We start from the raw sequence: 15,581 nt of genomic DNA on the forward strand, positions 1-15,581 counted from the left end.
TAATCTTGGCAGCATTAGTAAACTACTTAAATAGCAAACAAGTTACAGAAAAATACAAAAGAAAATGAAAAGAATTATCAAAATAAAATATCTTCATGTTGATTGATCGAAGAATCATTAAGAACATTCACTATTTTTCCTCCAATGACAAAAAAACCTACAAACTAACAAATCATCTGAAGACAACAGGCAACATGTTGGAAAAGGAGGGAGAACGTATGTGATCCAATCCGCTCTCCATTCATGCAATAATTCTGGTTCTGCTCAGTATGTATGAAGGCCAAAGTCCTTCAAAGGGGAAGTCGGGGGTTCAATTCCGACCTGTGGCTCCTTTCCTGCATGTGATTTCTCTCTCTCTCTCTCTCTCTCTCTCTCTCTAGAAATTGGTCTGGTAGGTGGGGAGAAATAAATCACTTCCCAAGCACTGCCGAGGTGCCCTTGAGCAAGGCCTAATGAGCGCCCGCCGTATGCAGCCCCCTCACTCTGACATCTCTCCATTAGTGCACGTCCACAGGGTCCTGTCTGAGCATGTGTGAATAGTTCAGTCTATGTGTGGAGCTTCTTCTTCTTCTTCTTCTTCTACTTCTACTTCTTCTTCTTCTTCTTCTTCTTCTACTTCTTCTTCTTCTTCTTCTTCTTCTTCTTCTTCTCCTTCTCCTTCTCCTCCTTCTCCTTCTCCTTCTTCTTCTTCTTCTTCTTCTTCTCCTTCTCCTTCTCCTTCTCCTTCTACTTCTTCTTCTTCTTCTTCTCCTTCTCCTTCTCCTTCTCCTTCTACTTCTTCTTCTTCTTCTTCTTCTCCTTCTCCTTCTCCTTCTTCTTCTTCTCCTTCTCCTTCTCCTTCTCCTTCTACTTCTTCTTCTTCTCCTTCTCCTTCTCCTTCTTCTTCTTCTTCTTCTACTTCTACTTCTTCTTCTTCTTCTTCTACTTCTTCTTCTTCTTCTTCTTCTTCTTCTTCTACTTCTTCTTCTTCTTCTTCTTCTTCTCCTTCTCCTTCTCCTCCTTCTCCTTCTCCTTCTCCTTCTCCTCCTTCTCCTTCTCCTTCTTCTTCTTCTTCTTCTTCTTCTTCTTCTTCTTCTTCTTCTTCTTCTTCTTCTCCTTCTTCTTCTTCTTCTTCTTCTTCAGGAACAAAAAGTGTCATTTACTTGACCCTTCGAGTTTTAAGGCTTTAAAACATAAAGATTATTTATTGGCATTTTTTTGTTTTGTTTTTGTACAAAGATACTTTATGCAGACATGAGCAAGTCAAGCTTGTCATGTTTAAACAAAAAGCACCTTTCAGACACCGGGGGGATTCAAAGTGCTTCACACAGGCACAAAAAATCCTTTCAAACATTTTACAAGATGACATTTATGAATAAAACTGTTTTCATGCTGTGAAAATCGGTACTTTTATTGACGTTCAGGATCTAAATAACTCTTATTTGAACAAGCTTTGAACATGTTGTGATTTAATTGTTTAGTTTACGCGTCTCCGCCTCCTAATTTGTCGCCAGAGATAAAAAAAAAAAAGCCTCCAGGTCGAGCGTGGGGCCTTGAGGATCATCAGGTGGAGAGAAAGAGGGGCAGGGTGGGATTACCAGGAATTCAAAGCTCCTTTGCTCAAAGCTTTGGCTTTGGCGTGTTATTACTTGTCGGTGGAACCTTCAGCTAGTTCATCTCTGTCAGCTTCTCTCCTCTATATGATCAACGCAGACCGGACCAACAGATCCCAAACCTGATTGTTTCAGACTTTGCATGAAGTAAAAAATGTGTACAATGACCTCCATCGTAAACTGCCTGCAGGTAAACAGGGAGGGGGGGGGGGGGGCTTGACCTGAAATGACATCACACTGAAAGGATCCTCAGCAGCAGCAGCAGCTTCCTGTTAACCTGTGAAAAATGTACCTTAAGGATACACAAGCTGTCTGAACATGGCTGACCTTTAAAGACAGCTCCAGACATGTTTTATTGAACTCATGCCCTGTCTCAGTGTGACACCTGTCAGATTCACAAAGAGAACAAGCTGCAGGACTGTCAATTAGTAAATCCTTTTTTTTTTTTTATGTTCATTTAGTCTCTGTTCGTGACATTTAGCCCCCCCACTCCCTTCCTCTCTGTTCCCCTCTGTTAACAATCAACTACTTTACTGGAATCCTTTCCAGATGGGGCGTGGTCATCATTCCTTCACACTGCTGGGGTGAAACTAGAGGAAAAATCCACCAACACCAGGAGTTATAGCTGACTCCTTCAAAATAAAAGCACACACACTTTGCAAATAACACACTGACTTTTTTTTACATTTAATTTTTTTTGCAATAAACAGCAAAATAAGATTGATTGATTTTTATGTTTTAGCATGTATACATTTTACCTGTTGTAATAAAAACAAGTGTGTGATTGGACATGCCATTTTGATGCGGTCACATGAAACTAAAGCTGACTTTCAGATACTCTCAGATTCATTTATGCCAAAAAAAAATATTTATTGTGGATTTAGAAATTGGATTGAGTTGCAAACACGTTCTGTAAAAACACAAAGAACAGCAGATAGATATTATAACTGTGAGTTATTGCTTTATGCACTCTTTACTTTTGTTTATCGCCGCACATGACATCATTTTCTCCAATGGTAAAGGCCTACTTTGTATTTACAAAATTAGAAAAGCTGTTCTCTTCAGTGGTTAGTATTATGTCATAAACTATAATGTTCTTATGGCATCAGGTAGTCTTTGTTTGTTTTTATATTTTCTGTAGATTGCGAATTGAATTTCCCTCGGGATCAATAAAGTATCTATCTATCAATTGAATAGTTACCCAATGAAGCTGAACTATTGAAACCTTTAGCTGATTCTATGCCTGTTGATCATCTGTACCTGTATATACTTCACAATATGTCGACAGCATCCTACTATGAGTTAAAAAATCATAGGTTACAATAGAAGAAAAGGTCATTAACCGAACGTGCTTTTATTTTGAATATTTCACCGGAAGTTCCGTGTTACATTGTCGCTCACTCCACACTTGCAGCAGGCAACTTGTAATTAGAGTCTGCTGAGCGAAGCTAACGGAAAAACTGACTGGATTTACTGAAACTGAGCAAAAAGGATGAACAGTGCAGGTAAGGACAGAAACAAACGACACATGATTGCACGGTCACCAAACTGACCATAACACCACCAAAGCTCAGCGCCGCTGCAGGAGCGTCCTGCATGCATGCATCCTTTTTAAGACACGCAACTTCTTCGCTGTTCAAAGAAGCTGTCTTTATTTCTCCAGTCTGTGTTAAATTCTAGTTTGACTGATGCAGACCAGCTTCTGTCTGGTCTGGTGCTGTGTGGACTGAGAGAAAACGACAGACTTCATGCGGAATTAAAGCTGCTTTTTAACCACCATTTATTTTGAAATCTAATTCTTTAACTAAATGTAGTTCATTAAGTTCACTGTTTGACACTGTTTTATTTCTTTTTACAGAAAAATGCCTGTGTATGTCAGATATTCAAACTTTAAAACCGTTTCATTGTTTTTATTTTCTTTTTGGTTTATTGGTGGATTTACTTTTAGGCCTGTGACATTGCTGCGGATCAATTGACGCAATCAAAGTCCAGACTGGGTGGGCACTACGTGGTCTCCATGGTGACGGTGCAGCGTGCACGTCGACGTACATTGACAGAGTTTAAACCTTTATTTGTACAGGAGCTAAATGCATAAAGACAACACTGCAAACATGAAAGTAACTCATGTGCACATGTGTTGTGGATGACTGTGCAAATAGCCTACAGTTAAATCTGAGAAGAATTAATACATATTTGTATTAACATTTGTGGGTGGGGATATTTTCTTAAATTAAAAAAAAGAAGTAATTTTGTACCAATAGGAGGACTTTTAATTTCTAGCACAAAATGATCTGATTTTTTTTTTTTTTAATTATAACTGGAAAACTGTAAGTGTGCAAGACCTTGCGAGTAACGAAGTGGTCGATTTAAAGTAACATGATTTATCTAAGGATCTGGTGACTCTACTCTGGACTTTAGAAACACATTGAGGCATGTTTTATAGAGGTGAAAAGAGAGCCTGTAAACCCCTGAGATGGAGCGTTGATGGTTTCAGTCTGCAGGCTAAATTCAGATTAAAGACTTTCTGCTGTCTTGTAAGCATGCACAGCTGTTAATATGCAGGACGTGCGTTGTTGTTTTCCTGCACACATTTCAGGTGGATTGAGACAAATATTTGATTTGCTAAAAGACGCATTTTTTTCATGTGTTTCCCTGTTTTTCTCCAGCAGTATATCCGAGTCCCACCGCCCCTCCAGCCAACATCTTTGGCACCGTTCCCGGCTATGAAGGCACCGTGGTGGGAGGAGGTGAGACACGTTTAACCAACAAATCTTCAGATCATTTCACTTTGTTTCGGTTACCTAAAGCCTACATGTTGTTGTTGTCGCTGCAGGAGGTTACCTGCCCCCTCCCGTGCCCTTGGAGCCTGTAGCCCCGCCCCAGCCTGCCCCCACACCTGATGACTGGAGGTAAAGTTGAGTGCTCCTTACATGGAATATGAGTTGGAAAATCCCTTTTCCAACTTTTTAATTTAAGAGCTTTAGGTCGTCTTTTGTAAAAAAAAACAGGATGCTGCAGAGGAAGACTTTCATCATCACAACAAAGAAGCTCACGTTTTATTGAATTTGTCCAAGACTTCTCTCCGCATCACTTAATTCTCTAAAACTTACACCAAACCAAAACTGTGTAGAAGAAATAGGTGTCTAACCTTTTGCCTGCATTCCACCAATGGCCAGCAGGGGGCGACTTTACCTAAGCAGATGAGAAAATAATCCTACTTCTCAGGTGATTAATGTGCAGATCTGAAGTTATCTTTATGAGTTTATTGATGCCACTGACAAAGCAGCGGGAACAACAGGATATTACTTACTTTATTGATCCCCTAATGGGGAAATTCAGGTTTAAACTTGGGCTGAAGTAAATTGTTGACCTAAGGACACATTGGACATGTGGCTGCAGGAGCTGGGGATTGAACTCTCGACCTTCCGGTTGAGAGGCGACTGACAGCTGCCCATTCCTGTTATGACACCACGGCAACACAACACAAATCCCTAAGAACCCAATACTGTGTAAAGTTTTGTTTTGAATTTTCAAAATAAAGTCTAAGTCCTGCACACACTCTCTTTCTCTCTCTCTCACTCACTCACTCGCTCCCAGCCATTGGTGTAAATATGTCTTAGGACCGTAATATTTACAGTCTGTGTTTAATATTAAAAACTCTACGTTTTTTACGCTGCTCTACTTTTCATGACCAATGACAACTTGAAAAAACATCGATTATATCATTTCAAAACACTTTGACAACGTTTATGTTATTATAGACAAAAGGCGGTAAAATCGTCAAAATTGTGATAATGGCGCAAAAATGCTAACTCTTAATCCGTCTGTGTTTGTGCTGCAGCATTCCCTCTCTGTCGGAGGATGTGGCTCATGAGGCGTTCAAGAGCTTTGCTTCGTCTCACTGCTGCTGGAGCAAAAGTCCTGCCAACGACGGAGTCATCACCAACCTGGAGCCGTTCAACACCTACAGGGTGAGCTGATGTTCCTTCCGCCTTCGACGCTCAGTTAGCGTTCAACCTGTGTTCAAAGAACCGTCACTACGTGTGTAACTCCCATTTTAGCATCCGCAGCAGCTAGCAAGGTCATGTTAGCGTTTACCTTAAAAGGAATGTTGGCAGCCATCAGTTATCACCTCACTACAAGGGCCAACTTCTTTTGTTTTTTGTTTTTGCGTTTATAACTTCCAGCCAGCAGGGGGCGACCTGCCATCTGACCGAGTTGTCGATCATACTCAAACGGCAAATGGAAATCCGAACAATTCCTATAGGAAGATCCAGGCAAGAGAGATAAAGCAGGAAGCTACGCTGTGTTTCCGTGCAGCACTACAGAGCGGCTAGTTTTACTTTAGAAACGTATTCTTGGCCTGAATGCGCTGATAGCCTAGCCGTTATGTCGTGAGCCCCACGTTGGGAAGCTACAATCCTTTTCAGAGCGGCCGTGGATTCAGATCAAACTTTGGCTCTTCGCTGCACGTCAGTCTGCACTCTCTCCTCCCAACATGGCCGCTCTCCCTTCAGCTGTTCTTTCTAATAGAGGCAGAAATGGCATAAACAAATAACTGAGGATTTAGGTTCGCAGGCCCCGTTGTTTTTGTCTCCAGTGTGTCTGAGGACAGTTTGAATCAGTCTCTGGTCAGCCCGACAGATGACGTCACTTCATAGTATACCAGTCTAAAAAACTCTCTCACATGACTGTCATTTGATCCCAGAGACTCTCATGTGACACAAATATGTGACAAACCACACTGGTGTAAATAAATGAAGCGGATGCAGCATTTTGAGGCTGAAAACACAAAACCCAGCTCTTTGTGTCTCCGTTGTGTTCATGCTGCGTGTGACTGTCTGGACAGTTTCTATTTTAATCAGTTCAGCTGTCCTCATCAGACTTGTGACAGCTCTGGTTTCATGTTTGCATATTTTAAACTTCGAGAATATCTTTTTATCTTTGACATGCCACAAGGAATGTGAGTTAGACTTTTAGTTATCCCAACTCAGAGTCATTTCCCTGAATGCCTCCTGCTTACAATAAACAGCTGCATGTCTGCATTTACAATGTGCACATTGTGTTAGACATGAGCCAAACGAAAATGTCTTCTTTATCTCCTGCCCGCCTTACTATTTATCCTTTTTTGTACCTAAATGTGTTTAAATCAGACTCTTTGTTTTGGATCAGTTTTCATAAAACGATGTCTGCTACACACGTTATGCTAAATTAACTCTTAGCAGTTTATTGCTAACAGACGACAGTCACCGAATTGATACAAAAATCATTGAGGATTTATTTTTACTTCAGTCCTTTACTGTTGTCCTTGTTGGTTCATGTTTTTAACATGTAGTACATGTGTCTCTGGTTGAATTTTATATATGTTTTGCTTTCTAGTACCGACTGGAGACGTTTACTGAGTCCAGGTTGACTGAGTGGGCCCACAAACCTCACGAAGGTACAAACATGCACAATTTGTAGTCGTTATTATCATCACAAGTCACCACTGAAGATGGAAACTTAAAGATGCCAGGAAGGTCACATATTCTCCTCCTTCTTCAACGAGTGTAAATAACTCTCAGCGCTCCCTGAAACATGTGTGTGAAGTGTGTTGTTGTAAATCCACTCTGATCCTGTATTTGATCATGTCTATAAACCCCTCTATTTCAGCCCTGCTCAGAACAGGCTGTTTCTGTGTCTGTCGCTTTAAATATGTAAATGAGCTGTGTCTGACCACGCCCCCTTTCTGGAAGGGCCTCGGGTGTACTCGGTGCTTTCTGGCTCCATGTCCTATTGTTAACGGTGAGAAGGCAGATTCAGAGGGCAGAACAAACACCTAGCTTGTGGGAGTGTCACCCACCTGGGGGAGGGGCTACTGCCCTTTGTGATGTCATGAAGGGAAAATTTCCAAACGGCCTGTTTGAGCACACATTTTCTAAAAAGTGGAGCCGGCAGAAGACCGAGAGGATGGACTTTCGTCATCACTGGGGGGTTTGTAGACACACTAGAGACACATGTTAGTGTTGTATAATATGAAACTTTAATGTAACAGAACTTTAGAGGAGTGAACTTCATTTAATAAACTTTAAAGATCCTCATAGAGCTCGACTTACAAAAGATACTTAACTGTGCTGACGTGTGATATCACAGAGCTGCATGCTGACTCTCATAAAACGAGATGATTGAATTATCTGGATAAATTCAGCGAGTAAAGAATAACTCAATTTCAGTCATTAATGTCAGGCAGACAACATTAAATTACTATTACTGTCAGAACCATGAGTGAACATGCTCCTAAGTTGTTAAATAATTATGTTCATTTGATTGTTCCTTTTTTAGTTTTCCACAAAACAACCTCCAACCCCCAAATGTTGAGTTACCTTTAAAACATCAGAGTTGAGATTTATGATAAAAAAAATGGTCAACTAAATGTCCAGTCTGACGTCTCCGACTCCGAGCTCACAAAATATCGATGACTTTAATTGCTGCTCCGTGTTTCTTCTTGAATTGACAGGTGTTTGTCATGCCTTTTATTGTGTGACCGACAGGTGAGCCGGCCGACTTCTACACCCAGACCGCCCCCCAACCCTGGGAGGTCCAGACCACGCCCCCGAGCCTCTTCACCAATCACACGGAAGAGATACGCGTACCCTTCACCTCCTCCATCAAGGTGATTGGTTGAACAAAGACAGATTCAATTATAAAAAAACTCTTGATTGATTAGTTTTCAGATGGTTTATGAAGATTCGGTACCAGACCGTCTCAAAGGTCTTTAAGGTTGTCCTGAAATGACCCGGAGTCTTGACAGAGACATTTATTGTTCCTTGAAGAGGTCTGATGGGATCTGACAGAGCTCCAAGAGCGCCATTCATAATCCCCACTGAGAACGTACTAAGTCTGATTTACATCCAAAATATCCGTTCAGGTTGAGCTCCAAGTCTTTGAAATATTTGAACTCTTGTTGTCCATGTTTCAAGGTTTTTGAAAGGTTTTGGAAAATGTTTAAATGGTGGCTAAGTGAGGCCATATAAGGTTCCAGGTTAACATCAAGGACTTCCTCAGGTCTTTGATGGTCGAGCTACGTCTCCGGATATCGTTGCAGGAGTTTTGATGACGTTTTATTGGACAATAAAAGAGGAGAGTCCAGAACTCTGAACTCGTCCTTGAGGTATTTTCAAGCCTCCTTGAACCTCTGTGTTTCGTGAGTTTAAGATCTCACATTGAGGAATTCACTTGGTAGAAGTTTTACCAGCCATGTGTAATTTTCCCTGTTAACATAGTGTGTAGCCGAGTTACTGTTACTATGGTTACCGCTGCAGGTTTATTAGAACTGTTAAGCCTAACTTTTAACAGATGGCTGACGGCCAATCAGAGAGCGGCATTCTGACTCGAAGCATTTCATCAGCCTGTGTTAATGAGACTGAAAAAGATATATTTAACTGTGTGTGTGTGTGTGTGTGTCTGTGTGTGTGTGTGTGTGTGTGTGTGTGCAGGAGTGCCACACCTGCCACGCCTCGGGGATGATGCAGTGTGTAGAGTGTCATGGAAACGGATATGTAAGTGAAGCTGTAAACTCTGAATCAGTCATAACAAATGAAACAGTGAAGACATCAATCTAACATTAAAGGCAGTTTGTTTGATATGACAGTAATCGTTGTGGATGTATGAAGATGTATTTTCGACTCTGTGTGTGTGTGTGTGTGTGTGTGTGTGTGTGTGTGCGTGTGCTCTCTCTCTCTAGAAACCGTGCTGGGTGTGTAACGGCGCCGGGACTAAGAACGATGAAAACTGCACTCGCTGTGACTCTACAGGCAAAGACAGGTACTGCAGGGCGGACAGGGTGACCTGTAACTCTCCATATTATATTTAAACCTTAGACACCTCTCGAGGTGCGTTCAGAATGAAGCAATTATTATTATTTTTTTTTTAATTTGTGCGTCACAAAATTGCGTAAAAAGTCGAATCACGCACATTTACAACGTGTGGATTTCCCGTTACGGGCAGATTTGCGTGTTCAGCTGGATGTCGATGTAGAACATGTTACACACAGTGCGACCCTTTTAATAAACACCGCCATGTCAGCTGTGTCAGTCCTCTTGGATCATATCCCTGAAGAATGTGAGCCATGTGTGTCACATGTCTGAACTCGTGTGTGTGTGTGTGTGTGTGTGTGTGTGTGTGTGTGTGTGTGTGTGTGTTGCGTCTTTAGGTGCACAGAATGTGACTCACGGGGATCGAAGGACTGTGAAACCTGTGAAGGAAAACGACAACTGCTGACCTACATCAAGCTGAAAGTTGAGTGGTGAGTAACGGTGCTCTGACTTGAGACCTGGACCGGATTGGTGGTCCTTGAGTTTAGTGGATCAGTGGATCCCCAACAGGTTCAGGGGTTTCCTGTGGTCCTCTTTTCTGTTCCTTAGGGTCCTTGAGGAGTTTTAAATCCCACCAGGAGGGCGAGATGGATCTTAGATCTTAGCAGACGTTTAACATGCAACAGTTGTCTTGGATGATATTTCAGCTTTTCATGAGATTTCTTTTCAGGCTTTTTTTTTTTAGACGTTATTTGATAGAACTGCTTCTGTCCAACAGACGACACCAACCAAGGAACAGTACATACACACAACACGAGGCCTTTTTCCAGCTATCGCAGCAGCTACAGCATCCGGCTCTCCCCAAGGCTCTGTAGCTCCGTCCTGAGGTGGACGTATAGCGAATGTGTGATGTCCTCCTTTTATTACAATGGCCCTGATGTTGGTTCTGATAGGTCGGATGTGAGTCAGCAAATCTGTCCCAACACAGCTTCAATAAATCCACGATCAAGTTTGATTGTCTCATTAAAGATTCAGAGGCTTTTAGGTTTTTCATGGGTCCTTTTTAGAATAAACCGTTGGACCTAGAAGATGTTGCTCTGGCTCCACATATCCTGTAAATCTTCTGAGGGGCTGTGTAGATATTTGAAGTGGGACCAGTGAGTGTTTCCTTTTTAGTGTCCTTGAGACTTTCCCCAGAGTCCCATAATATTCCAGTAGTCCTTGAAGACGTCCCACAGTCGTCCCCTCAAGGTCCTTGAAGGTGTCCTGTACGGCCGACTCTAATGTAGCTCAGTGTTAATTGACTTATCTGAGAGGTGGTGCTGTCATACCGCCCTCTAGTGGCTTAAATGATCAACTCCACATAAACCGGACCCAGTGAAGAGGAGAAGAATAGATTTATTCACTCTTGAGTGTGTGTGTGTGTGTGTGTGTTGATTCACAGAGCGACGTCTTTGTGCTGTGTTTGTTCAGGACTAATAATGTGGAGGACCACGTGGTGCAGCAGAACTCGGGTATTAATGTCGATGATCTTCGCTCGGTGACCGGGAAGGAGCTGTTCAAGAACAACCAGTACCTGGTACACACACACACAAACACACACACACACACACACACACACACACACACACACACACACACACACACACAGAAATATTACAAACGTCCCATGCCTTTCCCGAGTTTTCCCCTGGAAAAAAGACGCCTGGAAAATATATCTCCTGATCTTGATTTCAAGTCTTAAACACTAATTAGATCAACTTTATTGTTGTTGTATTTCACTCTGATTTGCATTAATAACTATGCATTCAATTCAATTCAACAAATCCATAAAAAAACAACAGCATGCAGGACGGTGCGTTAGTCCTTCGGGTGTTGCTGAAGAGTCTCTCTGTCTGTCTCCTCTCAGCTCTACCCTCTATTCGGGTTTCCAAACCCGGCCATGGATGAGGCGTCTGCTCGCCTGATCAAAGACCATCAGAGTAAATACGCCCAGAGCTCCCGGATCCTGCAGCAGGTCGGTCCACACACACACATATGTTAAAGTGTCATTTTTTAAATTTGATCCACCTGAAGAAAAAAAATCACTCTGAAAAGAAAGTATAACCGAAAATGTTAATACTTTCTCTCTCTCTCTCTCTCGCTCGCTCGCCCTCTCTCTCTCCCTCTCGCTCGCTCTCTGTCAGAGGCAGACGGTCGAGTTGATCCCCATCACTAAGGTGAACTATAAGTGGAAAGGAGGCTCCCACGTTTACTACGTCTATGGCAACGAGAACCAAGTCAGCGCAGAAAATTACCCCGCGACCTGCTGCTGTGTTATCCAGTAGACACACACACACACACACACACACACACACACACACACACTCAGTAACATTTACTTTTTCAATATATGAAATTAATGTCAACTTTAAACATGTATTGATCATTTATAGATTAAAAGACACTTTGGGTTGTATGAAAATCTTTCATATCATTTATTTTTATTTTTGGAAGATTTATTTTGGGGGGTTTTTGAAATTGTTAGAAATCATGTGAGAGAGCGAGAGAGAGCGAGAGAGAGCGAGAGAGAGCGAGAGAGAGCGAGAGAGAGCGAGAGAGAGCGAGAGAGAGCGAGAGAGAGCGAGAGAGAGAGAGAGAGTGTGAGTGTGAGTGAGTTGAGATTGACATGGACATGCAGGGAAGGAGCCAAGGGTCTGACTTGGAGGATTGTCACCTCCCTACATGTGGCAGGACCGAACCACTAGGCCATCAGCGCCGCCGCTCATGTCTGACTCCATTTTGTTTTGTTTTAGGGGACAGAAACGATTCTACCGTAACCGTCTTTATTATTTCTGCGTGAAACTCGCCTGACGCTTTGAGCACTACCAAAGATCTCTCCGCTAGAAAACACTTTATCCGAACAGTTTACAGAACAGCTTGTGCCGGCATGTGCCAAATATCATCCTCAGGTTTACATGGAAACCTCAGAGGTCCAATAGATCGCTCTTTAAAAAAACGCATCCACTTCCTACCTGTGCTCTTTGACCGGTGGTTTCATGTTACGTAAGAGTTAAAAAAAAACACTTCTTTGTTTACAAATCTGACCTGGATTTTCATGATCCAGGAACAGCAGGCGAGGTGTTTTCCTACAGGCCGGGTCGCATTTTAACGTCTCAAAAACGGGCAAAATCTGCTCTTCTTTGCTTAGTGACACTCCACCTGTTCACTGAGCTAACATGCTAGCACTTATTAGCTTTAATCGCTATGGAGCCTTTTTGATTTATGACATTAAAGTGTCTAACAAAGTCATCTGAAGCCACGGAGCCTTTTATTATTATTACCACAAGTTTATTACATTTCAGTACATGTCAGTAACTTTTGTAACAGTTTAGTAAATATCTAGTATTTTATCTTGAATATAAAGTATTACCGTTGTAGCCTTCATGTTTTTTAGTGCAAGAATACGTTACGTATAACAGTTGACCCTGCCTGATAAGCTACCTGATGTTTGTCACATAATGATGACAGATTTACCTCAGAAAACAACATTCATCAAACGCTGCCTTTAAGTGCTCATTTTAATAAATTCACAAACATGTTTGGGTGGAAGAATCACTTCTGTCACGTCTGTCCGCCGACAAGCAATTGAATTCTTGTTGATTTAGCTTATTCTTGTGAGTTAGCAGGTCATATCAGGACAAGAAATATACAAACCTGTACCTTTAAATGTCTATGCTGTAGTGTATCAGACGACCTGCAGAGGGCGCTCTGTGCTCGTTTTATGTGTTTAAAATGACTCAGCGAACCCGCCCCCTGTTCTCAGTAGCAGCATGCATGCATTCATGTGTTTTTTTAAACTTTACCACATTAAGCTGTATTCACTCCACTTCTGCTTTTCATGAATAAATGTTTTTTTTTTTTTTGGTCAACTTCTGAAATGTTAATTTTCCAAAAATTTATATTCAGTGTTTTATATCTGTATCGTTTTTGTTTATGTCCTGGTTTCATTTTTTTTTCTTGTCAGAGTGAAACTTCTAAACAATCACATTTTTCTTCTGGGCTGTTGGAGCGGTCTTAAACGCACCAATGACACGTCAATGAGACAAAAAAATAACTAAGGTTCATTGTCTTAAAGTAACGTGATGCTGCCACAATACGATACATCTTTCTCTTTTTTGTTTTTTATCGGACTGGCCCTTTATCAGAACTGTGTAATCCTTTAAGTAATCTGACTAACGAGCTTCTCTGCTACTAACCGGATGCACGTAATGATGTTATGGATATTTTACTGTAACTCTGTTGATCATAATAAAGAGAATATTTCTACAGTGTGTCATGAATACGTCTCTGTCAAACTAAAGATAAGCCCATCTTGTTCTGCGTCATCCCTTTATAACCACACGTGTAAGAAATGGATGCTCTAAAACGACTCAGTAAAAAGCCTTTTACTTCTCCTTAAATCTTAATTTTTTTAAAATTTCCCTCATATTACCATTAAGATATCACCCAGTATCGCCAAATTGGGGATGCAATTTCTCAGGTTGTTTTGAAGGAAGAATGTGTGACTTTTTGGTCCAGTAGATGTCGCCCTTGAGCTCCAGCCTGAAACCAAAACAAACTGCTGTTTGGCCACGCCTCCTTTCTCCTCCACATCCTCGTCCTCATCTCGTGCTGCATCGTTGTGTTGCCATGCTAATAGTAGCGCTCTTTAGCTAGCTTGTAGCTTCACATTGCACTTGTACATTTACACAAAATGAGCGCGATCTAAAAACGCAGATTTGATTTTTGCTATATTTAAAATGTGTGCTTTTAATGTCTAAACGGTTATTAACAGGTTTAGATAGGAAGGTCGCGACCTCGAACATTCAATTCATGTAAGATGGCTTGTGTGGCGTCCTTTCACACCGCGGGTCACTCCCACACACTGAAGGCCTCATTTAAAATACAAGCAATTTTACTTTGAAGGTTTGGAGTTTTTCCACTGTGTTTTACAAAAAGAAAAAGCTCTTCTCATTGTGTCTTTGTTTTCTCTCAGTCGTTCATTTAATCACACTAAATATATGAAGCAATCACATTAACCTCTGCGGTCTCATATTCAGATCCACTCTGAAATGTTTGCGCTTGGAGCCCATCCCAGAAAGCGCCTCGGCTTAGAGGAAAAAAACCCCACAAACATTTAGTTTGAGATGATCAACATTACAACACACTTTTTTTTTGAGTTTAGTCAATAATTGCGTCTAGGCCTAACTGATTCACTTCTCATCTTTCAATAAATAAAGACAGGGAGTGAAGACAAACAGGAACAGCTGAAATGCTACTGGTTCTGCATTTTAGGAAACATACACTTAAGTAACTTGTTAGAAACACCAAAAAGATCATAATATGTTGCCACACACAAAAACCCATCCCTAGTCTACTTTTAGGCCACTTTAGCACTTAGCATGTAACACTGGGACAAACTAATGCTATGTTATGAACTAAATTATGCTAACTCTCTGGTTAAAGAAATATCCTCTATGTAGCCATGAATTGCAAATTCTTGTGTTTTCCCTTCAGACTGAAAAATGTTCAGAAAAAAACAACAACAAAGAAAGACACATTGACATCACCTATTGTGTTTTCTTGATTACAGGAACTTGAAATAATTCCAAAGATGGCCCAAAATATGACACAAATTGAAGTGATTAAGTCATAAGTTTTTGTTGTTTTCTTTTTATTCCTTGTTAAGTGTTTTTTTGCCATTTAGAAAAAAAAACCTATAAATCTAATAACCTTCCAGGAACAGGTTAGTGACGTCACTCAGGCTTCCTCCTTTTAATGTCTACAGTCAGGTTTTTTTTTACACATTCATTTTATTTTAATTGATGATAGGGTTTAATTTGAAACTGAGCATACCTGTATCTTTTTTTTTTTTTTTTTTTACTTTTGAAGCCACTGTCCAAATCTAAACTGTTTCCTCTTCTTTTTCTTTTTTTGATCCAGAGTTGATCGATTGTTTTGTGTATGTGTGCGCGCGCGCGTGTTTCATTATGAATTACAGCCATTAGGCGCCATTATAAACGGTTTTGGAAGTTCTTCAAAACCACACACACACACACAACACCAGTGAGATTCATCTTCTCCAGACACACAAACCACAAAAATATAAAGTCGACACGCCCAAAACCGATATAAAAAAAAACTCCTCCTCCTCCTCCCCCCTCCCCTCCCCATC

The 15,581-nt window shown here is 41.1% G+C and overlaps 1 protein-coding gene across 1 annotated transcript; it reads left to right on the top strand.

Moving 5' to 3' along the window:
• Window positions 1-2,905: 2,905 nt before the first annotated feature.
• Window positions 2,906-11,784, top strand: LOC306822143 (protein SSUH2 homolog). The gene is made up of 12 exons (XM_079340913.1): window positions 2,906-3,097; window positions 4,259-4,339; window positions 4,426-4,501; window positions 5,434-5,563; window positions 6,972-7,032; window positions 8,123-8,244; window positions 9,068-9,130; window positions 9,316-9,395; window positions 9,784-9,876; window positions 10,859-10,964; window positions 11,295-11,402; window positions 11,572-11,784. The coding sequence occupies exons 1-12, from the start codon at window positions 3,085-3,087 to the stop codon at window positions 11,710-11,712; spliced, it is 1,074 nt and encodes a 357-aa protein (XP_079197039.1). The 5' UTR covers window positions 2,906-3,084; the 3' UTR covers window positions 11,713-11,784.
• Window positions 11,785-15,581: the final 3,797 nt, after the last annotated feature.

The sequence above is a fragment of the Symphodus melops genome, assembly GCF_947650265.1.
Source record: "Symphodus melops genome assembly, chromosome: 4".
Taxonomy (NCBI): domain Eukaryota; kingdom Metazoa; phylum Chordata; class Actinopteri; order Labriformes; family Labridae; genus Symphodus; species Symphodus melops.

Excerpts from the sequence above, each read along its gene's own strand:
- LOC306822143 (XM_079340913.1), top strand. Across the intron at positions 9,131-9,315 it reads AGTGTCATGGAAACGGATAT|AAACCGTGCTGGGTGTGTAA; the intron begins GTAAGTGAAGCT and ends CTCTCTCTCTAG. Across the intron at positions 11,403-11,571 it reads GCTCCCGGATCCTGCAGCAG|AGGCAGACGGTCGAGTTGAT; the intron begins GTCGGTCCACAC and ends GCTCTCTGTCAG.